This window comes from Cyprinodon tularosa, unplaced genomic scaffold (genome assembly GCF_016077235.1).
Source record: "Cyprinodon tularosa strain WSP-4 unplaced genomic scaffold, ASM1607723v1 ctg30, whole genome shotgun sequence".
NCBI classification, from domain to species: domain Eukaryota; kingdom Metazoa; phylum Chordata; class Actinopteri; order Cyprinodontiformes; family Cyprinodontidae; genus Cyprinodon; species Cyprinodon tularosa.
In genome coordinates this window covers 1,387,671-1,414,305 of record NW_024039008.1, presented here as the reverse complement: position 1 = coordinate 1,414,305, position 26,635 = coordinate 1,387,671, and the positions used below count along the sequence as shown (strand labels likewise).

The 26,635-nt window shown below is 37.7% G+C and overlaps 2 protein-coding genes and 1 non-coding gene across 3 annotated transcripts; 2 read left to right on the top strand and 1 right to left on the bottom strand.

The window, feature by feature from the left end:
* Positions 1 to 2,898: 2,898 nt before the first annotated feature.
* LOC119787718 (protein ANTAGONIST OF LIKE HETEROCHROMATIN PROTEIN 1-like) lies at positions 2,899 to 8,377 on the bottom strand. Its single transcript, XM_038291745.1, has 3 exons — positions 7,962 to 8,377; positions 7,516 to 7,813; positions 2,899 to 4,580 (listed from the first exon to the last, which is right to left on the bottom strand). The coding sequence occupies exons 1-3, from the start codon at positions 7,963 to 7,965 to the stop codon at positions 3,683 to 3,685; spliced, it is 1,200 nt and encodes a 399-aa protein (XP_038147673.1). The 5' UTR covers positions 7,966 to 8,377; the 3' UTR covers positions 2,899 to 3,682.
* On the top strand, positions 8,122 to 13,893 carry LOC119787719. Its single transcript, XM_038291746.1, has 3 exons — positions 8,122 to 8,643; positions 9,792 to 9,948; positions 12,118 to 13,893. Exons 1-3 carry the CDS (start codon positions 8,559 to 8,561, stop codon positions 12,584 to 12,586), a joined length of 711 nt encoding a protein of 236 aa, XP_038147674.1. The 5' UTR covers positions 8,122 to 8,558; the 3' UTR covers positions 12,587 to 13,893.
* A 1,682-nt stretch (positions 13,894 to 15,575) lies between these two features.
* On the top strand, positions 15,576 to 15,765 carry LOC119787771. The gene has a single exon (XR_005281363.1). It is a non-coding gene; the product is annotated as a U2 spliceosomal RNA (small nuclear RNA).
* Positions 15,766 to 26,635: the final 10,870 nt, after the last annotated feature.

Genomic DNA, 26,635 nt, shown 5'->3' with positions numbered 1-26,635 from the left:
TGGAGGAGCTTTAAACAGCGACTGCGCCACTGACTGACATCTGCAGGCAACAATAGCGCCCTTTGTCCAGCCTATGAGTATTAATGCTGTTAGGATCATTCAGTCATTCATGTTTTCCAACGAAGCGGGAGGATTTAAAGCGCACAGACTAACTGCTGAAGGTGCTTTTCTTTCTTTTTGCGTGTGCTTTTAGATAGGCCATCCCGCTGCGCCCTAAGGATTCAGTAATGCGTCATATGCTCCTTTCATAACCTTCATATAAATAGATTTGTGGGTGGTTTGGGAAGACAATAGTGGGGTGGCTGTTTTGGATGTTGCTCTGCCTTTTAGCCACAAGAGGGCGACAGACATGTTTGCTTCCCTCTGTTACAGAAGTTGGTATCCAGACTGTGGTTTTTAGGCTAAATGGTTACTTCACAGCAAAAGCTTTGGTGAAGGTTTAAATAAAAGAGGAGAAATTCAACATGCTGTTGCTTCTTGAACTATTTTCTTTAACAGATCCCATAGGTGGTAATCACTCAACCTGTTTACGAATTGAATAAAAGCTGTACACATGGAGGCTTATTATCGAATGTCCAGGTGTGGATTGTCAAACTGGACCCAAGCCATCTAGGTTTGCTATGTGAAGGTGTTAATCAGTTGAAGGTAAAAGTCATCAAATATTGTTTTTTTTTTATAAAGAAAAAAACACCTTAACCCCCCCCCCCCCCTTTTTTTTATTATTTATAGACTGATTTAAATTTACACAGATGATAACTTGCTTTCTAGAAATGACCATGAGCTTAAAATAGTCCAATAATGTTGGAAAGTTTTAAGTGTGATATTTATCTCAAACATGAAACAAAATGAGTTTGGATTCATTTAAGCAGCAGAATACCCATTTAAGCCTCATATTCAATTAAATTTATTTATATACTGCCAATTAACAACACACAATCTAGTCATTTTACAGAGACAATAAAGTCAGATTGGTTAAAAAATGTTATCCAAGGAAACACAGCTGATTGCATTGAGTCATTGCATTGAGTCATTGAGATTGCAGGATTCGCTCCTCCTGAATGAGCATGAGTAGATATTTGTTGATAATTGCTTGCATTTTGTTGCAGACTCCATTGGCTAGCCCTCGCACCATGCTTGCATTCGGCAACAGTAGAGAAGAAAAACTCAGTTTTAACAGGAAGAAACCTCCAGCAGACACCAGGTTCACTGTGAGCTGTTCTGTTCTGCCGAGGCCGACTAGGGCTCAAGGAAACAGAAGTAGAAATACAAGAGGAGCAGAAAAGCACTGATCTATAAAAAACTTTCAAGGCAAGAAAAGGTGACAGTAAATGAGCTTCACAAGGGGCTATAACTACAAAAGACACAGTTAAGGCAAGCTCTGAGACAGATTTCATGTCAAAGGAATGAAAGAGAAAACATACAGTTAGTCACAGTAAGAGCTGAGCCTATTGCTATGTCTAAAAAGGCCCAACTCTATTATCTATAACAGGGGTCTTCAACGTTTTCAAAGCTAAGGACCCCCAAACTGATGGCGAGATGGAGCGGGGACCCCCTAATTATATATATTGTATGAAATTGTGTTATATCAAACTGGTCCTATAGTCACTCTATTACATATGGAGTAATGTAACGAAAGTAATCCCTCCCTGGGATTATTAAAGTATTTCTGATTCCTGGTTGATGGCACAGGTGTTGTGAATGAAACGGTGCCCAGGATTGAAAGAGCTCCTGTGTGTCGTTGAATGTGTGCATTGATGACTGAAAGACATCTTCTGCTTTCATTTATCTGTTTACTACAGTGTGTTGAAGTCATTTTAATGTGTATGTAAAGATATCTTAATTAGTGCAAAAAATTGCAGGAGGGAATACAAAAAAAAGTAATCAACCAAGACTTTCGCGACCCCCATGCAGTACCTCCCCGGACCCCCTAGGGGTCGCGGACCCCCTGTTGAAGACCTCTGATCTATAACATAGAAAATCAGAAAAAATAAAGTTAGAGGTTAAGCTAATGGAGAATTTGACAATATAGAATAAAACAGAATGATAAAAAGTGCTTCCCATGTCCTCCAGCAGGGTAAGCCTGCGGCAGCATAGTCATATATCTCAGTATAATCTGAGCCACTTTATCAAAAAGGAACGTAGGGCGTCGATTATGTTAGGAACATAAGGCACAAACAGATCTCTAATATACGATTGAGCATGGCCATTTAAGGCTTAATATGGGAGCAGGAGAATTTAAAATTATATTCTGGATTTAACAGGAAGTCAATTAAAAGAAGCTAGGATAGGAGAAATATGATTATTCAAAACTTTGGCGGCAGCATTTTGTATCAGCTGAAGGTTTTTAACTATGGATTTGGTCTTCCTGATAGTCAAGAACAATAATCCAGCCTTGAAACAACAAATATCAAATACAAACCTCAGCATCGTCTGGTCACCTTCGGATGAATCTGAGAGAGTGGAGCTGTTTGCAAAGAGCTTTGTACTCTGTGAAACACCGAAAACTGCTATTCATGGCACGCCCATCACATGGTTCAGCAGAGATGAAAACCAGCTCATTTTAAATGAATGTTCATGATATCTTGTAGGATCTAAGTAACTTTTTTGAAGGTCACAATTTAGGGTTAACCCAAATAGGGCTTTGGTAAACTTTTCTTTAAGGTTTCTGGTGAACTTCTGAAGATTTTCTTTGTTTTGCCTTTTCTTTCATATTTTGGCTTCCTAAATCTATTAACTCTGACCAAAGAGTCATTTAGGTGTAAAAAGACTGCAGAAATCAAGTTTAATGTGGTGCTTAAACCTACCAGGTAACTGAGCAAAGAACTAGGAATTTATTATTTTACAAACATTTCAGTGCATGAATTTTAGTCAGGTGTGGAATAACAGAGATAAGTCTTCTTCAAAAAAATGTAGACATTTTTATTTTTGAAAATTTGCCAAATGCAAACGGGAAAAACATTAAGTTCAAAGTTGTTTTATACAATAAATCTCATACCATTTCATTTCCTTCTGCTGTCCCCATAGGGGATAAGCGGCTTTGTAGAAAATGTTTTGTTTTCCTACCTCTAGAATTAACCTCTTGTTGTCCATAGCAGTAAATAACTCTAGACACTCCATGTCTGAATTATCTGTGATGAAATGTCAGAGGTTCTGACCTAATACTTCCAATGTGATGTGGTTGTCTTTGGTTTTTTCTAATCTATTAGATGCCTTTTTTTTTCCAGTCTTCCCCTCTGACTTTTTTTTTTTTTTTTTTTTAGAAATGCAAAATGCATTAAAAAAAATGTAGTTATGCCAATGACATGAGAAATGTTGAGAGGTTACAATGCTGTGTGGAAGGACCACTGAATGTCCTCAAAGGGAGGTTCTGGGAACCATACTTTATCGTTATAAGAGGCCTATGAAAAAAAAAAAATTTTAAGACATATATTTACAAAATAAATACTTTTCACTGACACCAGAATTCTAACACACACAAAAAAAAAAATAAAAAATCCCAGCTGCTTCACACTAAGCTGCAAACCTCTCAAGGGAGAGCTGTAGATCATGCCTGATGAAGCCAATAGAACCACATCATGTGCAGATAATAGAAACAGGACCATAAGGCCACTGAAATTGACCCTCTCAATACCTTGGCTGGCCCTAGAAATTCTGTCCATTAAAGTTACTTTGGTTCATGATGTTAAATCATCTTGCTTTGCCAAGGCACACAGCCCTCATCAGAGTTGAAAAATGTGGTCAAGGTCTCCCTGACACCAATGGCCGCCTTTGATGACCTGTTCCCACCCATATTTTGCACTGCTGCCATGCGGTGCCCTAATTGCTCTGCTTCATTAAGGATTCTCTGGTTCTCATTTGGGTCTATCAGGAAGTTGTGCAAAATGCATGCCGCAGCAACCAGCGTTTCGACACGTTGTGGTTGCAGGTTGATGTGACGAAAGAAAATCCTCCACCGTGATGCGAGAATGGCGAAAGCATTTTCCACCACTTTCCTTGCTCTCGAAAGTCGGTAGTTAAATATTCTGTTTTTGCCATTTAGCCTCACTTCAGGGTAAGGCCTCATCAGATACGTCTTCAGCGGGAAAGCTGCATCACCCACCATGACAAATGGTACATCACCCAGATGTGTTGCACCGGGCAGAGGTGCACTGGGTGGCACATGGAGAGTTCCACTTTTTATGCTTTTCGCCAGATCGGACCCAGCAAACATCCCTCCATCATCGGTTCTCCAAAAGTCTGCAACCTGAAAAAATCGGAACCTGCAGTCAGCATCCACAAGTGCCAATAGCAAGATTTCAAAAGTTCTGTCATGATTGGAGTTCTGACAGCCGGCTCGTGGCGGTGACTGTATGGAAATGTGTTTTCCGTCAATGGCGCCGAAGCAGTTTGGAAAATTCCACTTTTCCCAGAAGCCTTGTGCCACTTCCTTCCACGTGTCTTCTGTTGGTTTGGGGAGGAAACGCTCCATCATTACCTTCTCAATGGCTGAATAAACCATGTGAACAGAGTTTCTCACAGTGGAGTGACCGAGCCGATAGCTACAAGCAAGGTTGACCATGGAGTCCCCAGAGGCCAAGTACCTGTGTAGGAGAAATAAAGGGTCACATTTTAAATAAGATAAAAACGTGGGTCTCTTTGTTTTCTTATTGAATTTCGCAAGTCTCAGTGGAGAAAATTCAGGGCCTCAGTTCATATTTTCACCACTAGATGTAGCTGTGGCACCAGAGATGTAAATCTAAAACTTATTTTAAGTGCTCTGAGTTCTATTTTCAATACTTCTGTAGTATTTATGAGGGTAAAGAAGTAATAATATTTTATATTTAGTGTTCGTTTGAGTAAACTAAAAATTGTAAAGCTGCTAAGTTTAGTTTAAAAGCAAAATGACATCTCCTCAAGACCCCATTTTGACAGCAACTGATGTGTTTTCAAGCTTACTGGTTTCTCCACCAGTAGGCTCATGGTATTTTTATTCTATGTTTTGTAAATAACATTTTATGTATAAATTGAAGCAACTATGCAAATATTCTGTACATCCTCTATATCAGGGGTCGGCAACTGTCACACAGCCCCCTAGCAGCTCCCTGCAGCTTTTTAAAAAATTTATGAAAATGGAATAAGATGGATTTTTTTCTTTTGTTTGTTTATTCTAATATGGTGTGCATGAAGTCAAACAAACATTCATTATGTTTTCCAGTGCTTTAAAAATGCAGTTAGTTTTGTTGCAAGCATGGAAAACTGTACATGTAGTGCTCTTATACAGGTAAGTACATTCTCTTCCATTTTTTCCACAAATCCTCAAAATAAAAATAAAAACACCAAGGAACACTGGTGATGGAGGATGTGGGATTACGAGGTTAGAGAGCTCTGCTCTAATGGATGTCAGTTCCTGGTTGGTTCCTCGTGACTCCTCCAAACAGAAACACATCCACCATAGAAAAGATTCCTTTATCGTGTTTCTATAATTTCATTAAAGCAACAAAACCTAATGGACACAAACCCTGCGATGAAGCGGCAAGCTCCACGCAGTGAGAGCATTCACAGGTCCTCCCTCACCCCATGCTACTATGGATTTTAAAATTATAGCACTGAATACTGTACAGGAGAGTAGTCACATGATGCATTTGCTCCATTAAACATTTAATCATGAATGCTTATTATAACGCACTTGCAACCCGTGTTGCCATATGAGGCCTATATAAGACTTTTTCATTTTTGCGGCTCAAGATGGATTTGTTTTGTTTTTTTTGGTCCAATATGACTCTGAACAGTTTGGGTTGCCGACTTCTGCTCTATATGCATCACTAGTTCTATAGCATACTTATGGTTTAAACCGAAGAAGCCACAACACAGTAAATATCAGTCAAAGGACCTCTAATGTCTTTCTGCCACAGACATCTTTGTGAAACAGTAGAGAATCAGCCAGTGGCATCCAAAAGGAGTGACAATATTGTCATATGATGTCATTCCTGCAGCAAGGTCTGTGAGACTTTTACATGTACTGAATACCAAAATCAAAAATGTGAAACATGTACATGCATATAGGGCTGGGCCACTAATGCAATGTTCAAATCGCAGAGGTAGTAAATTTTAGTCACATTACATTTAACAAAAGTGAAACATTACATTTTTCACTCCAGCCTTTTAGACGGTGAGTGGGTTTAAGCGTACCACCAGAAGAGAGAGTAGCAGCTAACATGCAGATCCATGCATTTAAGAAGTAAGCACTTTTTCCAAACAAAGGTTCCAGTGTAGTCTTGCAACAATGGACTCTGGGCAAGCAAGCTATCTAAAACTCAACGTTTGAGATAAATGTGATGATTAGAATTAATAAATACTTCTATAGGAAGGTGAAGAGTATAATCATATGAATTTTACTTCTTCATACCCCTTTTCAGACATAAGCACTAAATTATATATGCATATACAACATTAATATACATGTCATTAATCATGCACAATGAACCCTAACTTGTATTTGTCACAAAGCTTTTTTATTGTGTTAGCATGGTTTGTAAATTTAGAATGTAGTAAGGAAGCTTTTAGTTTTAAAAAGATCCATTTGTAAGTTTTGCTACCTAACCCTAATTATATATATTGTATGAAAATTGTATTATATAAAACTGGTCTTATAGTCACTCTATTACAGATGGACAAATGTAACTAAAGTAATTTCTCCCTGAGATTATTAAAGTATTTCTGATTCTTATTCCTGGTTGATGGGACAACACGGACACGGACCACCTGTTGAAGACCTCCTGTTCAGAGGCTTAGCCAGAATTTTTTTTTAAGAGTGGCCCGGCAATAACCAATGCATAGAAAGCGCATAGGTGCCAGAACCTCAGGGTCAATCTATACTGTTCCTACAGGAAAATTAACGACACAATATCTATATTTTCCACATAAAGACCACTATTGTTTCCTACAGCCTTTGCTAAAAAATAAACGCATATATTTAAACATCCGTGCCTCCTGGATAAAAGGTATAGTGGATAAAATCCTTTCAGGTTTGAGTTCTGGGGCGAACATCTTTTCCATTGTCATTACCTACCTACTTTTATCAACAACCATTCTGCATAAAATTTATATTTACAAGTACTAATAATCTACATAAATTGATTATTTTATAAGTTTTTATTAAATAGTTTTTTTTATATATGATTTCACTGAAGATCTTAGATGTCTTGCACAGAGACACATCATGTTCTCTTTACCCCATAAAACACAAAATCTAGTTCTGCAAAGAGCATGAATTCTGTACTTATCTTTAATGTTAGTATATCAATGAGCATAATTAACCACAGTGTTTTTGTTCTCAGGTAACTGTTGATATATGAAAATTGTTAAATGTTTGAATATTCCACTTGAGAGTAGTACTGCTGCCACCATCTGTATCAGAGGGAAAAAATGGTAGGGGTGGCCAATGATTGGTTAAGGCCACCACTGGCCCCCCATCTAGCTCCGCCCCTGCTTTTAGTGCATTTGGCTTATGTATTTGTATATATGTTTCAGACCAACCTTAGTCCAACTGCCAGTCTTTGTTTGGGCTCTATAGGGGCTCTGAAAGAGGTTGATTGCCGCCTGAGCTCAGGACCAACTAGAGACAGCAGTTCGTCCATCTTCTCTACACTCATCCTGAAGTATTCCTGATGGCGATTCCTGTCCAGCCTCAGCTCTGCCACAAGGTGATAAAAATCCCCTCTCTGCTTCCTTCGCAGGTTGAAGGGATGCACCCAAAAGCGCCTCTTTCGTTCCCTCCTCCTCCTCAGTGCGAGAAGGAGAACAATCGCGAGGGCTCTTTTCTTGTTAAGTGGCACTACATGTCACACATAAAAAGAATTAGGTTAACTGGTGAATGTATAACAATAAAAAACAGTCACACATCTTTCATGAATATGTGTCAAACACGAGTATAACAGCAACACTTCTGAAATATACAATGTTTATAGACGTAGCTTTCTTACCCATCGTAGAGACATAAAGGTCACGTCAAATGAGGAGACCGTGCAAGAAAAATTTAAAAAATTCTGTATCAAGTGAGCCTCTCCGAATTCATAATAGTTACTATCGCGTGAGCTCACGACTTCGCGAGTGAGCTTGCTACTCTCGCGCGACCTCGTGATCTCGCGATTCCAGACGTCAGTTCCCGCTGCTTTTTTCGCCTGCAAGAACGGACCTCACTTTGAATTCACACAGACTCCGTCAATCCTCCTTTTTCCATCCGTTGCCTAGAGAAACCATTCTAGACTCTGCTGTAATCAACACTGACTCCGTGGTCCTGGGACATGACTAGGAGCAACCTTAAGTCACAGAAATGGATCGAGGCTATTTTTCACGGATGACGGAGCAAAATGCGTAAATTTCTCTAAAGAAAACAGATCAAGACAGCCAGGAAGTCAGAAATCGGAAAAGTAAAGCGCATCCGGTGCATTTCAAAATAAGATACACGCAATCAGATCATAAATCAAGAGGTGAAACATAAGTCAGGTGGAGGGTCTTAGAGATTGGCAATATGGACGACGAGAAGTTGATTTTGGAAGTGGAAAAACACAAAATTTTCTATGATGCCAATCATCCTTTTTACAAGGATAACGGCAGGAAGGAGATGGAATGGGGGGGAGGTAGCAGCAGTCATTGGAATGGAAGGTGAGTTCATCCTGCTGATTATTTATAGAAAGTATTTCAGCCTTTCTAGTTTGCTAAATCAAAATTACTTTATCAATTTCTTGTGGGAAATTCCTTTACTTTTAGCACAACCATTTAATGAAGTACAATAGTGCTAAAATAAAATATTATAAGACAGAATAAAATAAGTATCACTCACATAGTAAAATTACACCCTTCCCATATAAACAGTGTAAAATAACTTATAGAAATTCATTAAGAATAAAATCAGGATCTCAGAATATACAATTATCAGTATTTACAATGATGCTGAGTATTTCAATGACTATTAATGCACATGGCCGGGTTAATGTGCGTGGTAAAGTAATGAAATAAATAAATAATAATTGTTTCATTACAACTAAGACAGTTATAAACATTAATTCTGTTTAGGTTAAAGAGCCTAATACAAAATTGACAATTAGACAAACTAATATTCATGTATTTGAAGGCAGTATAAAAGTGTTTAAAGGAAGGATTTTAGAAACATTTTCATGGTTTATCGTATAATTGAAAACTTTTCTGAAAATGCAAAAAAGACGCTTAAAAGTTTCAGTTAAATCAAATGTAAATTATATTGTAAATTGTTTTGACAGGTTGCAGAACCTCTAACCTTCACAGGCAGATATTAGGTACCATACTTTAATTTTGTAAATGGTTTTTTAAAATAATTTTTTTATATAAATTTCTTCACCTTTTTTGTAACTTTCCTTATTCATAAAACAGAATACACATAAAAAAAATGTTTAAAGACACAACTTTGCGACTGAAGATCAGGTTATAAACAATTACAATACAATTCTAACATAATAACAAATCAAACCTAATAGTTCGCTAATTACCAACAAACTACACACACATTGTCTATAGAGTCAACAGGAGTTCCAGATCACCATACATCAGAATCTAAAACTACTAGATGGTGGCTGTATTGGAGCAACTACTACCATTTTTCCATCAAAGTGTCTTCTTTTAGTATGGGGATGAAGCTCTCTATTAGTTCTTCTGAATGGCTGAACACAACACCTTGTGTAAAAGCAAGGTTGATCCAGAAGGGTTAAGTACCTGTACATGGCAAGAAACGTTGTGTGTTAAATTATGTTTCTAATACGTGTTTCTTCTATTTCTAGCTGACATTTGTAAGGCTCGCTGGAGAACTCTCCGGGATTCCTTTGTTAAACATGAAAGAAAAAGCTCTGTTGGAAGTGGATCCACAACTGGGACCCAAAAGGAATGGAAATATAATGAACTGATGTCCTTTCTTACGCCTTTCCTGCAGCCAAGAAGGTGTGTGAGACGCAGACATCGTTGATACCTGGGGTTGTTTCAACTTAAAGAATTCAGATTCCTACTTTCGATTTAATTTCTTCTCGATTTCCATCCTTTTAAGAGAAAAAGTCGTGCATATTTTAGTAATGTATTCCCAATGAAGTTTAATTCTATACCATTTTACCTTTTATAAACGTTGGTATAAATTATACATTTTTCAACCAGTATATGAACAGGAAACCTACCTCTCAGGAAACCTACCCGAACTCTTATTTAAATTGTATGAATATTTCTTTTCACGAGGTTACACTTTCATATGGAGCTTATTGAAAAGCTCATTAGGGTGAGTCAGCTGGAGGAGAAACGGCTTAACAGGTGTTGTGTTAAGGAAGGTATCCATACAGAATTTATTTCCTCAATTCCACTCAACTGTACGTAGAAGCAGTGATGTTTTAAAATTATTTTTATTTTGTGCACAGATTTAAAAAGGAAATTCCCTACTCTTTCCTTGAGTTAATGGGTTTAAACAGGATTTGAAACAGTTCCCAAATGAAATAAAATATATAAATACGGTTACGTTTATCAATCTGGCAGATCAAAAAGAATATTTTTCAATCTATCAAAATCTCTAAGGAAAACATAAGACAGAGTATTAGGGCCTGGCTAGAGATCTATTTATTTTTTTACTTTGAGAATAAAGTTGCAATATTACGAGAATGAAGTCATCATACAACAACCCATTTGAGAAAGAAAGCTTGGAGATCCGACCAGCATATGACGGCTAACCAGCAGCACCAAACAGCAACCTGAGAACACTTTGACATCCTGCCCAATTTAATGCTGGTGCTAAAAGATTTCCTTATTTGTCAAACCAGAGCCAAAGTATAGACTTAGACAGATTTATTTGTCATTTTGTATACACAAGTGTAAAACAGAAAGAAATTTCGTCAAGAACAGCTCTCTAGACAAATTTTTTTTTTTTAAGTGCAGCCTTGAAAAATAGTAAGAAATATATATATAAACAATAATATAAACATATGATTGTATATTTCAAGTTCTAACAAATGAGCATTGTTCAATTCAATTCAAATGTCGAGCATCATGTGAATTATAACTTCACATGATGCTCGAAATTCTTCATTTTAGGGAACACGGTGCTTTTTGTAAGAGTTTTCATAAAATGCAACTTGTTTGTCGTAGTTTTAGGACTTTATTCTCGTAATGTTAAAAATTTATTCTTGTAATTTAACCACTTTATTCTTGTAATATAACGAGTTAATTTATGTAATTTTATCACTTTATTCTCGTAATTTTATTACTTTATTCTTGTAATTTACAACTTTATTCTCGTAATTTTATTACTTTATTCTCATAATGTTACAAATTCATTCTCCTAATTTTATGACTATTCTGTGACTATTTGTGACTATCCTCGTAATTCTATTACTTTATTCTCGTAATTTTATTACTTTATTCTTTTAATATAACGACTTTATTCTCATGATGTTATGAATTTATTCTCGTTATGTTAAGACTTTATTCTCGAAATAGAAGAAAAAATTTTTCTAGCCTGGCTCTAATACTCAGTCGTAAAAACAAGTACGTTTTTATTTAAGATATTTACAGAGAGACCAAATTTAAAAAGCTCCGCTTTTCCTTGAAGAAGCGCGCCCTGAATGCAGGGGGAAACATTCCCACGGGGAGCATATCGCGGCACAACACCGGTGCATCGAGCCAAAGCAGTATTAATCCATTATTCCGGGCCTCCCTCTAAATGAAATCAAATCAGCCCACAGTTAATTAATGTGACGCTTCAAACTACCGCCGCACGAGATGTACTTGCAGCTGCGCGCACCACTACTGTGGATTCTTCTTCGTTGGTAATCTGGGGGCTTCTACTTCCGGTCGGCGGACTGGGCATCGAAATAAGGAATCAAAAATGAAAAATTCAAACCATTCAGGTAGAATTGAAAGGTGAGAACCGGTTACAATCGAGTCTTGGTGCGCAATTCTATAAAATCAAAACTGTAATGTGGTAAATTTAGCTATTATAACTAACTTTGTATTCTCTACTATTGTAAATTGCTTAAAATTGCATGCAAACATCTTCCTATGCAATCTGTTACTATGATATTTAATGGGATATTTTTTCTCTCTGTATTTTTTTTTTTTTACTGTTTGTTGCAGATCCAAACGCAGCTTGCAGGCTTCAACTTTAGTAGATGTCGATGGAGAGAAATTCTGGACCCCTCTGTCACGAGCTGGATCTGAGGAGCAATCTACTACCCAAGATACTTTGCAGCATCAAAGAACTGCATCATCACCCTCTCCTCCCCGTAAGTCCCTCAGCCCCAGTAGGAAGGCTTCAGAAACACGGGGTCAACATGGTGCAAAGGAAAGCAGGAAGAGGAGCTCCATGCAAGTTGCAGACCTCGAGGAGCGAATCATTTCTTTTTTAGAAGAACCACCTACGAAACCACATGTGCCTATTACTGAACACGATGAAGCATATCACTTTGCTCTCAGCACTGTGCCAATGCTTCTCAGTTTAAATAAATGCAGACGACGAAGGGCCAAAACCGAAATTCTAATGACTCTAGACCGCCTTAATGAAGAGCAAGAACAAGAGGAAACAGCTGTTCCACTTCAGTATTGATATGGACGTCCAGGTTAAAACAAATACTTTTCTAATTGATAAAAAGGAACTGCTGTCCTGAATCATCACAGTGCGTGGAAATCAAAAGATGACCTTCCCAGAGCTCCCCATAGTTCATCTGCATGACGGCGCCAAATGATGAGGATGGTTTAATTGATTACAAGCTGTAAAAATTTCATTTTCAGGAGACTGACAATGTCATTTTTTTGTGAGGCCAATAAGACGATGAATCATTTTAAATTGTTTTCGACACCTCGCTTTTTAAGTTTAACTTTTTCTCAGTAATATTTTCATTTAGCTTCATTCATTTGTTTTTAAAGCATCAAGAATCCAATGAATATATGTGCATATGGTTTAACCAAAGCTACGGTTTGTAGAGAGATCAAAGGATCCTAATTTGCACTGCTACCAGTCGTTAAAAGGTTATAAAACAGTTTACAAACAATAGAACGACTTAGATAGTCATAAATAAGTCAAGTATTTTGCCTTATGCTAGTTCTGATGTTGTTTCTGGTTCTGTCTTGTTTTTTCCTGTTAACAGAGACCTTAAATCAGGGTTTTATTAGCTTTAGGGGCTGGAGAAATCCTCTTCGAACAGAACCTGTTTATGTTCCTCTTTTTGTGAGTATACATCTCACACAGCCAACCAGTACTTCATCAATCTCCTTTTTGTTGCAGTTAAAACTACTTCCAGTTGACTTTCATCCAAGCACAGATATACTGCAGATTTGGATGCTTATCGAATAAACTTTGAGAAAACAAAGAAAACTCAGTTTTGTGGTCATTTTGCTTAAATTAAGCCTAAATTGTCCAATCTGCTCCCATTTTGTACAGTGTAATGTTTATGTTTTCTTTCAAACACTAATATTTGTTCTGAAGAAAGGCCTGTAGCCCAGTTTTTGACCTCGCCAATATTCTTGTTGTTTCTGTATGCTGCCATTGTTTATTTGCTTTGCTTCTGACACATCTACGCCCCCAAAGTATGAGACAATGAAAGGGATCTCTAGTTGTCTTACATGTATTTAATTCGTTGACTCTTTCCGATCTTCTTCTTGTTTTGTCTGTTAAATAGAAGGTGGCTGTTTAAAACTTTGTAGGGACCCCACTTATAAAGACAAAACTTCCCACTGGCTGAGCTTCCCACATCTCACAGTGGGCTGACTGTGTTTGTCACTAGTGCTGTGCCGATGCCATTTTTTGGCCCCGATACCCGATATCTGGCTGTGCAGTATTGGCCGATACCATACCGATACTATCTGTTTGAAATTGATGTGTGTGTATGTGTATATGAAGAGCTGCATACTACTTGGATGTAAAACAATTGCCATCATGGCTTTGTCAAGCTGCTGTCTACCTTTGTGAAGCAGGAAAAAGACTAATATGAAGTGAATCCACTAGAACTTTTTATTGCCTAACTGAAATGGGTGACAATAGTTGAATAAACTTTTGGCTCCCAGAATGGAATCGGTGCCCTACTCACCAATACCACAATTTTAGTGCAGTATTTGGGCCCTGGCCCGATACTGGTATCAGTGCAACACTATTTGTCACATAGCTGAATATCCAACACAAGACAATGAGAAAAACAGAAACTACAAAAGCAGGTTTCATATGATTATATTGGGGGAATGAAAATGCCATCCAGACTAAACTACCAGATAATCCCCTAGTTCTACAGTTACAGGACTGTAACAGTCAGCCCACCATTACATTGACCCTTATCCACCTCACAGGGTTGTGGCAACCTATAACCACTGTGAGCTCTAAAGGGCGATATATGTAGTGTATATTCCATCCATCCTTCTTCCGCTCATCCAGGGTCGGGTCACAGGTGTAGCAGCTTCCGTTGGGAGGCCCAGACGTCCCTCTCCCCAGCCACTTTGGCCAGCTCCTACGGGGGAACCCCAAGGTGTTCCCAGGAGGCATCCTAACCACATGCCCGAGCCACCTCAAGTGGCTCCTCTTGACATGGAGGTGCAGCGGCTCTACTCTGAATCCTCCTTGGTGTATATTCATTCCCCTTTACTTTGATACCTCAAAATAAAACTTAGTTCAGCCACTCTCTTTCTCATTTTTATTCCAAGATTGCCCAGTATTTATGTATTTAATTACATCTATATTTGCACCTAATACATGCTTATGTTTAGAAACATATTTTTAGATGCAAATTCATTGTCATTTGTTTGTCTGCGCTTTAGGGTTTGTTCTCCTGTTGCTCTCTACTTATTCAGCGATGATGTGTCATATACTTTCAAAACATTTCCCTATCAAAATAGATTAGTAAGGTGGATGTTTGTTTTTTTTGGAATTCTTTCTGCCTGTTAACCACTAGAGGGCAACTGACCATCACATTATGCACCTTGAATCTATGCAGGTCTTAATCAGACATGTAGAGAAAATTAAAAAAATGTAAAATGAGTGCAAAGGCAAATTAGATTTAAAGGTTTTTGAAAACCGATAACATTTTTGTTTAGCTGGTCCAGCACAAGTTTGAGAATTGAGATTTTCACACATGATCATGCTCAGAAGTTAGCATTCAGACTGTAGGTTTTAGATTAAAGGGTGTGAGACAGAATTACACGGCTTTAATGAAAAGAGACCAACTATAACGATTTTATGTTCTTCATCTCCTTCTTTTAAGATGGACCCTACCAGGGGGTAAACATCTTTAAATAAAACTTTAATGATGTAAAAAAAGCTTCTGAACATTTTTTTTAAAGAACGACTCCTTAGTGTGTAATGCCTTTGTCCAGGTTTGCCCAGTGTTGTTTATGAATTAGTTCACTTTAATTTAGTGTCATTGTCGTACATATTTGTTTTATTAGGATGTGAGATGAACAGGAATTGTGATAAAAAAACTGAAGACCATTTAAGATGGTGAAAAGGTCAAGAGGGATACTTAAAATTCCTTTATTATGAATTTATAGACACATCTTAAAATGTAAAGCTGACAGACTGCTCTATAGAAATGGCATAGAGTGAAAAATAGTCTACTTCGGTCTTTTGTCCAAGATCAAGTGTAGTATCTGTTCTTATGTGTTTATCTGATACGTCCCCTACCTGTGGACCATAAATTAAATGAATTTTTTGGAACAGGGAGATGGAATAGGGGCTTACGCCGTCCACTCCATGCATCAACCTGGTATTGCAGTACTTCTTTAAGGGAGAGTGTCAGCCCATTGGTTAGGGCATAAAGCTTGGAATCCTGTGTTTGTGAGCTTTAAACCCACTCCCACGGAATGCCACTCTGGCTCTCTGAGCAAGACCCTTAACCCTGATTGCTCTCTGGGCGCCCAACAATAGCAGCCCACTGCTCCACAAGGGGATGGGTTAAATGCAGAGGTAAATTCCTCCAATGTAAGATGAATAAAGTACAATAAAAAAAAATGTAAATTATTATATTCAAGTTTGATCATGTAAAAAATGTGAGCAGTACACATATACTAACACAAAGAAGCCCTGATTTATTTTAAATAATGGAGCTGTTCAGTCCAGCTCAAACCAGATACTAACTTCAGCGGTCTCTAAGAGGTGTCAGATATCACAGTCTAGGTCCGCGGTTCTCAAAGTGTGTGGCGCGACCCACTGGTGGGGAATTGAGACGTGACAGGTGGGGCGCGCCAAGTTCCGGTGTGTGTGTGTGTGTGTGTGTGTGTGACTATAAATGTAGAACGTGTGAGAGAAAACTGTCCTTATAGCTGTATGTTGCCGCTTTTTAGACCAATCAAACCCACAAAGTAATCATTACTAGCCTACATGCAGTCTAATTAAAAGAACATTAGATATGAGAAAAATTTCACCTGGAACTGAAGTGCCAAAATAATGATTGACGTGACGTCGGCATATTATTTGTAACGGAATAAACTTTCGCGCCCCAGTGTTGCCAACTCAGCGACTTTGTCGCTATATTCAGACCCCTCCAGCGACTCTTTATCAAAAAAGCGACTAGTGACAAATTAGCGACTTTTGGAGACTCTTACGTGAAAGCACGTATCGTTCCTTTTCTTGTCCTCCAGCGGCAGGTGCTGCCGTGGGGCGCCTCCCCCATCCCAACCCCGTTCTCCCCCGCTATCGCAGGAGTCCCTCTCAGCGCTGCAGAGACACAGCATGTTTACCCTCAGCGTCCAGACTGCAAATAAAGCGCACATGCGCCGGGATTGGCGGCGCAGGTTGATCATAATTAACTGAATTTGAAATATTTTATCTTAAATAAATAGGACCAGTTTATTGAAATGACGTCTGACTCCACCCTGAGGCTCAGGTTTAATGCTCAGACTCATAGTAAATTCTGGTTTGGAGTGGAGAGGGAGTATCCACTCATCGGGCAGAGAGCTGTGTGCATTCTTCTTCCCTTTGCCACATCATATCTCTGTGAGATGGGCTTTTCAACTGTTGCTTCACTGAAAACAAAATACAGATCTCAGCTGAACATTGAGCATGACTTGAGAGTGGCAGTATCAAGCCTGCAACCCCATTTTGAGAAACTGTGCAATGCAAAACAGGCTCATTGCAGCCACTAATGCAGGGATAAATACAGGTGCTGGTCATAAAATTAGAATATCATGAAAAAGTAGATTGATTTCAGTAATTCCATTTAAAAAGTGAAACTTGTATATTATATTCATACATTACATACAAACTCATATATTTCAGATGTTTATTTTGTTTAATTTTGATGATTACAAATGACAACAAATGAAAATCTCAAATTCATCATATCAGAAAATTAGAATATTGTGAAAAGGTTCAAAATTGATGGCCCCTGGTGCCACACTCTAATCAGCTAATTAACTCAAACCACCTGCAAAAGCCTATAAATGGTCTTTCAGTCTAGTTCTATAGGCTACACAATCATGGGGAAGACTGCTGACTTGACAGTTGTCCAAAAGACGACCATCGACACCTTGCACAAGGAGGGCAAGACACAAAAGGTCATCGCTAAAGAGGCTGGCTGTTCACAGAGCTCAGTGTCCAAGCACATTAATAGAGAGGCGAAGGGAAGGAAAAGATGTGGTCGAAAAAAGTGTACAAGCAAGAGTGATAACCGCACCCTGGAGAGGATTGTGAAACAAAACCCCTTCAAAAATGTGGGGGAGATTCACAAAGAGTGGACTGCAGCTGGAGTGAGTGCTTCAAGAACCACCACACACAGACGTATGAAAGACATGGGTTTCTGCTGTCGCATTCCTTGTGTCAAGCCACTCTTGAACCACAGACAGCGTCAGAAGCGTCTTGCCTGGGCTAAAGAGAAACAGGACTGGACTGCTGGTGAGTGGTCCAAAGTCATGTTCTCTGATGAAAGTAAATTTTGCATTTCCTTTGGAAATCAAGGTCCCAGAGTCTGGAGGAAAAGAAGAGAGGCACTTCATCCACGTTGCTTGAAGTCCAGTGTAAAGTTTCCACAGTCAGTGATGGTTTGGGGTGCCATGTCATCTGCTGGTGTTGGTCCATTGTGTTTTCTGAGGTCCAGGGTCAACGCAGCCACATACCAGGAAGTTTTAGAGCACTTCATGCTTCCTGCAGCTGACCAACTTTTTGGAGATGCAGATTTCATTTTCCAACAGGACTTGGCACCTGCACACAGTGCCAAAGCTACCAGTACCTGGTTGAAGGACCATGGTATCCCTGTTCTTAATTGGCCAGCAAACTCTCCTGACCTTAACCCCATAGAAAATCTATGGGGTATTGTGAAGAAGAAGATGCAATACACCAGACCCAACAATTCAGAAGAGCTAAAAGCCACTATTAGAGCAACCTGGGCTATCATAACACCTGAGCAGTGCCACAGACTGATCGACTCCATGCCACGCCGCATTGCTGCAGTAATACAGGCCAAAGGAGGCCCAACTAAATACTGAGTGCTGTACATGCTCATACTTTTCATGTTCATACTTTTCAGTTGGCCAACATTTCTATAAATCCTTTGTTTTTATTGGTCTTCAGTAATATTCTAATTTTCTGATATGATGAATTTGAGATTTTCATTTGTTGTCATTTGTAATCATCAAAATTAAACAAAATAAACATCTGAAATATATGAGTTTGTATGTAATGTATGAATATAATATACAAGTTTCACTTTTTAAATGGAATTACTGAAATCAATCTATTTTTTCATGATATTCTAATTTTATGACCAGCACCTGTAGACCTGTATTGCCAGATGGATTTCACTTCTTTTCTTTTATTAACAGATTGCAGAGTGGCACTTTAATTTTTTCTATCTTTGAGCTTGATACAAATTTTGACACAGCTGCATTTTTATTTTCTTTATTTTTGAGCTTGCTGTTATTTGATGTAGATAGTTTGTATTTAGATACTACTTGTTACTTCAATAAAATTGGAACATTTTAAGATTGTTGCATATTTCATTAGCATTGTGTTGGGGCGATGGGGACAGGCGGGGCTTGAAAATTCCCCCTTGTCCAAAGTGGGGAATGACAGAAAAAGTTTGAGAACCGCTGGTCTAGGTGAATGTGAGAAAATACGCATTAGAGAGAAAAGAGCTGTTTGCAAATAAAACTCGCTTATTTTTGCTTTGGCACCACAGCGCCACTTACAGGCCTGGCATACATTTTGCAGCGTTTTCATGCATTCGTGTGGACGCTCACATTTATTTTACGTCTCCGTCTTTACGGCAAACGTTTTGGAAAAAATCAGCGTTTCGTGTTCGTTTTGACTTCGTGTGGACGGGGCCTGAAAGATGCCAAGTTTATATTCAGGGCATGGCTGACGGTGCTGCGGATAAATGACAGCAGCTCTTCTCACAGTTTCTTTCCAGTCCTGTTTTTTTCTTTTAGTGTGGGGAGGAGATTCAGAGTAAACTATGAATGCAGCTTTTACTGTTAAGGGATGCCAACCACACCCATCCAGAGCTGGCTCTCTCATCACCAAAGACCTCAGGTAACCTCAGCAAGCATGGAAATGTAATTAGATATGCCTTGACTGAATTAAAGAGGTTTTGAAGTTTTATATATATATATATATATATATATATATATATATATATATATATATATATATATATATATATATATATATATATATATGTAAAAAACTTCAAAACCTATATATATATATATATATATATATATATATATATATATATATATATATATATATATATATATATATATATATATATATATATAAAACCACATTTTATTCAGGAGATAGGCACCAGCACCCCTTGCGACCCCAATTGGGACAAGCGTGTCAAATAATGGATAGTTGGATGGACATTTTATTCAAAAACTAGGGAAAATAAAACCAGTAAAAGCTGCAGCAATACATATAAGATGTGCAACACAATGGTGGCGGCTTAAAACATAGAGGAAATCAGCAGCAACTGAATGCATGTAGGCCTTTTAATGTAACGAAGAAAACTTCCTGAGGTCCAAACTGATCATCAGAGTGAGGCATACCGTATTTTCACGACCATAAGGCGCACCGTACTAAAAGGCGCAGTCTCAGTTATGTGTGCCATTTCTGTATTTAACACACACATAAGGCGCACCGGACTATAGGGCGCATTTTTTATATACAGGTACATGTCCTCTACTACCTTTAAATACCTCTACTGCGTATTTTAAAAATACAGCGGGCCCAAAACTGAGTATGACTGTGCTTTATTCATGTATTTATTACAAAGTATTAATCAAACCTGCGAGCTGGCCGTGAGACAGACATATCGCAGATGACACAGCTCTGTGATCACTCCTAAATTAACTTAAAATCCTGAAACCTGCCGACGGAATATGTTCGCTTTTATTGCCGGTATCCTGGTGCCTGCAGTTTAAATTATTTAGATGAAAAACACCTGCCAGCCGCCGCGGTGAGGCTGCTGTTGAAGGGATTTCTCTGTCGGTGCACCGCTGGTATGTGGGGGTCTGAGCGCCTCCAACAGAAATAGATAATCTGGATGAACTGACTGCAATTAAGTTTTCAGGTGGCCTTTCTCACTTAAAAACATATTAAAACTACTTTATTCCCACTGATCACAGCAAATATAGCTGCAAGATTTAGATTATTTAGATGAAAAAACACCTGCCAGCCACCGCGGTGAAGAGGAGGAGACCCGCCCAGAGGCTGCTGTTGAATTAAGTTTTCAGGTAGAAAAATAGAGCGGGAGCAAAACTGAGTATGATTGTGCTTTATTCATGTATTTATTACAAAGTATTAATCAAACCCATCAAAGTCATCCTCCTCTGTTTCTGAATTAAACAGCTGCGCTAAATCAGACATGCCAGTTTCCCATTCTTCGCTGTCAGAGTCACTTTCCGTGCAGCGCAGCTCCTCAGAAATAATGCCGGCTTTTGCGAAAGCTTGAACAACAGAGCCAGCAGACACATTAGTCCAAGCATCTACAATCCATCCGCAAATGGTGGCGTAACTTGCCCGGCGCTGCCTTCCACTTATCCTGAAACTGTGGTCTCCGTCTGTCATCCATACAACACATACACACAACATACCTGAGTCTCCAAGATTTCTTTAGCTTAATATAAGTTCCCTCCAGTGTTTTCCACTAGATCTTAACGGGATAAACTGGTGTCAGGATATGGTGAAACGCTAAATTATTATCATAAATCTACAGCAACAGTGTGATGCTATCATATCAATATGCAACAAATTATCCCTTGAAAGATCTAAGTGATAAAGAATTAAGGAAAGTTTAAAGGCAAGAGAGTTAGGAAAGGTAATAGCAAGGTGTAAATAAATTGTCCAGTGTGTCCATATGGAGATAGTTTCTAACTTTCCTAATTCTGTGTTCCAGTCTGTGCCTTAATCCTCTTTGACTTCACTCAACATTATAAATGCATATGCATGTATATTTGTATATATGGAGATGACAAGCTTTACTACTGGGGGAAAAAAACTACAGCTGTTTATTGACATGGATCAACTGGTGAGCAAGCTTTCTTTTAAGGATTTTCTATGTCTTTTTGCTGCTTTTATACTAATTTATATTCCAGTACATCTGATAAATTTTAGCTAAATGTATATATATATATATATATATATATATATATATATATGCTTGAGAAAGTTTTATAAAAGTTTTAATGAACTGCTGAACTGTAAAGTACCTTGAGATGACATATGTTGTGAATTTGCGTTATATAAATAAACTGAATTGAATTGCATTTAATAAATTAATAATCAGCAATTTAAAATATAGTTTGAAATCTAACCATTAAATGGAACAGAGCCTTCTGCGGAGAAGACCTGCACTATATGAGCAAGAGCAAAACTTTGCAATGAGAAAGAGGTTTTGCAAGACAGGTTTTTTCACAGGTCAGAGAGCATGCGATGTTTAAGCACAGAAAAATGGCACATGGTACTTAAACAGTGAAAATAAAGTAAACCTGTAACACCAGACTTTGACAAAACTCTATTGTCATTTGTGTATACAAAACAAAATTTCGTTTATACAGCTTTACGACAGTGAATAGAGAGTTAATTCTTTTTTAGCAGTAACTTAGCAGTGAAACAGAACAATAAAGTGCAATAAAGTGATCAAAATGTAAACAGTGATGCCTTATACTGATCTAGCATATAGTCTTTTCTGGGATACAAAAACAAATGTATGGATATGCATTTTGTGTGTTTTTTGAAATAGATTTTGTTGCGTTAATTTATTTGTGTGAAACAGATAAACCCCAGAGAAACAAAGGCAATAACACTGTGTCATTTTAAGATATAAAAAGATTTAATAAATTGATGTGTTAAATGTGCTCCACTGTGCGAAAAAAAAAAAAAATCTGTTCCTTTAAAATTATTCCAGTTAAAATTATATTAAAATGTCTTCCCGTCCAGACCTGTGCTGAAAGAGTTTCAGTGTTTTAGGAGAAGAATCATGTGACCACTGACCCACATAGGTTCAGGTATCAGAGCTCTGCACTGTCGCTCCTTTCTATTCACTTCCTACACCCTGGCGTTGCCTCTGTACCCCCTGAAGGCATATCCATATCACCTGCAGCACAGGCACGCCTCTGTCACAGGATCAGAACGGTGCAGTGGCTTGAAGCCTGTTGGTTACCCACTTATGGTAGACAGTCAGATCCTCAGCAGAGAACAGTGTCTTTAAAACTGAACCAGTTTCCACTTTAAGCTAAGAGAGCAGTTTGATTCCAACTCCGCCAAAAAAGAAAATACATATTAATGATCAGATGGAGCAAACAAAGGGTTCCAACTTTGTTCTTCTGTACCTCTGAATTAAAACCCTGTAATTTTTGCAGCATCTTTAAAACAAAACTGGTGATCTTCCAGTTGTAATATCTGTGTGTGTGTCTGTGTGTGTGTGTTGGTATGTTTTTAGTTTGTGGTTACTGCTCCACCCAAGCCTTCACCAAATAGTCTGTATGAGGACATTCAAAGTGTGTGCAAACAGGGCCTGTGCACAATAAACAAATGACAGGATCAGTACTAAGCACGGACACACAACTGACCTTATGAGTAGGATCTTTTATTCTTAGTCCTGGTATTAATTTCTTTATGAATTTTGCTCTATTATTTTACTATTTTTAACACTTTTTCATCTCTAAACTAAGCTGGACAAGAAGGATTATCCAAACTCTTCATGTTGTTTTCTTCGGAAATACTGTCAGTTTGGAAGACAAACTATCAGGGCTTTAAAACTTGGTTTTAGCTTTCTATTTAGCTTACATGATGCTAATTTACTTATGTTTTGAAATAAAAAGTCATGCAACAAGTTCAGATGAATAATGCATTCAGCATTTGAAGCATACCTCAATGCATACTGCAAAAACATTCAATTTCTGGATTTAGTCAATGGAATAGGACATCAGAGATTTTCTCATAATTAGGATGTAAGGTAAATAAATATTTTTTTTTCATTAACTTAGTTTGAGTAATATTGTTCATGTTGCATTAAACAACAAGAGCTAACCTACTTAAAATCAGACAATTATTACTATGCCACATAAAAATCTGAAAATTAAGATGAATTGAAAAAAAAAAGTTGGGCTAAACTTTTTTTTTTCTTGATAATTTAAATTTTGATAAATATACCAAAAAACAAACATCTACTTAATGAATTATTTATAATTAGCAAAAAAAATAAATAAATATATATAGGATCAATTTAAGAAATTAAATACATAAACTCTTTAGACAACCACCTAAATTAAAATAAGATGAAAAAAAGAAAGTAAAGCTAAACTAACTGGGCTTGTCTGTGTATCGTGCTCACTGGGTGCTTGATGCGTTTACTTCCAGGTTGTTTTTTTTCAGGTATTCAGGTTTCATTCAGAGCTTCAGATTACATTCCCTGTCATTCCCCATTAAACAGGCTTCATCCCTGTGCCATTATTCGTGTATTCTCTTTGTTGTTTTCATTAGTATTAAAACCTCAACGAAAAGACACTTTCAGATGATAGATTATATTTCATTATTTTAGTCATTTTCATAAAACTTTTTCCAGTTGGATGTAAGAAAACAAAAATTAAAGCTGTTATGACATCCATTGTTTAAATCCGTATTCCGCAAAAATACTCACTGAAGCATTTTGTACATTGCAGGACACATTTATTAGATACGTAACAACCTTTTATTATGCTCTCCTTTTTTGTACATGTTCCTGCTGCTCCACCTGGCTTTGCAGGTGCAGAAAAGGGTGTTAGCTTGGTATGCCATTGGCCTTCCGGGTGAAGAGACACAGCAGGAACACACCTTGGTGTTAGTCCCTGAAAAAAGCTGCTGTCATTTTATTGAATTTACTCACATTCTAGCTCTGGAGCCTCAGAGATATTTGAGAAAGATTGACCGTATTCTATGCAACAACAAAGTATGTCTTTCAGTTACAGATTTCTACTATTTAGACTAAGCAGAGAAGCATTGAAAGGTAATATTGTAAGTGTTACAACCTAGCTTACGTATCTGTCTTTAAATACTCAAATAGCTAATCAACAAAATCCAGTCACGAAAGCACTTTTCCTTATATTATCTAGTAATAACGCCGTAGAACAATATCAAGCAGGCAGACACACCCTAAACATCATCGTCTATCACTGTCACTCATCATTCTTTTTAATCCTTTTTTACAGGAAGAAAGTCACTTTCAAGTGCACACACAAGAAAATGTAAATGACTAGACAAGATGAGACAGCCCTTTCAGACTTTACAAAAAACACGAAATTATTAAAAAAGCCCCTCCTGTTGCAGAATGAGCTGCCTGAACATGTTGGGATGTGTTCTGAATCATTACAGTTTGATAAAAACATGAAGTGTGTGTGTGATGTGATTGTGTGTGTGTGTGTGTGTGGCTGGGTGTGGAAGGTGAGTTTTTTCCAGGAGCTTCCCACAGTTCACCTGTGAGTCACTGCCAAGTTGGAGATAACCGCAGAACGCTTACCAATGTTAATCCAATGATTACCCCTCAAAGGGATCAGAAAGAACAGGTTGACTACATTACAAGCAGTTGTTAAAGCCAAGTTTCAGGATGCTCGCCTCAGTTAACCCCAGTGATTCCATCATCTAGCAGAGACTCTGTGGATCGGCAAAATATGCAAACCTACGTTAAATTATTTTGGCGAGGTTAAAAAAAATATATATATCACAACAGATCATTTTTAAACATTTCCGATGTAAGCAAATCTAAAACAAACTTAGATTCAGTTTTACCACTTCTTTTTGTCAGTAGAGGACTTTGCATAAGAGACAACAACTCAGATTATACCAAAGGACAAGATAGCAGACGATGCACAGCTCATTATAAAGCTACACAGTGACCATGAACCCATTCTAGAACTGGTTGGATGTTTATATAGAAGAAATCACTGTGAGAAAAATACAATTTTCCTCAGCTAAATAAGAACAAAAATAAAGTGATAAATCTGACACCAGTTGTGGTTCTAGATTACATTTTCCCAGGGGGACAGGGTGGGGCCAGTGTTTTTTCATAGGGGCACAAAAAAAAGAATGATACTAAAAAAAGGGAGCGGGGCAAATCATTTATTGGATTAAGTGGGCCAGAAAATCAAGGTTGCAGACCAGACACCTTGATCTAGAAGATAAAAACTGTGAAAATATATATCTAAATATAGCTGAAGCTCAGACACCATAATTTCATAAATAATTACTAACTACATTTTTTTAACCAGTTTTGAAATTATTTCCTTTTACAAATCAGACCTGTCCCTTAAATGTCACTTGAATAACACACTGATGTCTTTTTGCATATCTCTGCTTTTGCTGCTATTGTCACATATCCACTACTGTAAAAATGTCCACAGCTTTATAGCGATTATTTATCCATCGGGTGGCTGCATAGTATTTATATTGTAAAAACACTGTATAGTACATTATTTTATTTTGTTAAACTTGCCACTTATTCTGTTATTTGTATATACAATACTTTTAAGGTCCTCATTTGTGTGACCATTTTCTGTATTGCTTTTGTTGCTGTGACACCACAATTTCCCCATTGCGGGACAATAAAGGGATTTTCTATTCCATTCTATTCTAATCTGCTCTTAATGGTCTGTTCCTTCTTTTTCTTGCATTATATTTAAAATCTGAACATTAACAGTACTGATTTTAGACAGTTATGCTACTGCAATGTAATTTTGAATGTTTCCTAATTCATTTAAACACTTTCAACTGTCCTGCCTGGCATTCAGCTTTCAATCATAGTTAAGCCATTAATATAAGAAATTAAGTTAATGTGTCTTTGTAGGATTTCCTAATAATTTCAATTCAATTCAGTTTATTTATATAGCGCCAAATTCACAACACATGTCATCTCAAGGCACTTTACAGTTCAACCAGATCATACAGTCAAATCGATACAATGTTTTCTATCTAAGGAAAACCAGTTGATTGCATTGACTCATTGACTCAAATACAATCCCTCACACTAAGCATGCTTGTAGCGACAGTGGAGAGGAAAAACTCCCTTTTAACAGGAAGAAACCTCCAGCAGAACCAGGCTCAGTGTGAGCGGCCATCTGCCGAGGCCGACTGGGGTTCAAGGAGACAGAAGCAGAGATACAAAAAGCAGCTATAAAAGGCGGCCCCGTCCAGGAAACA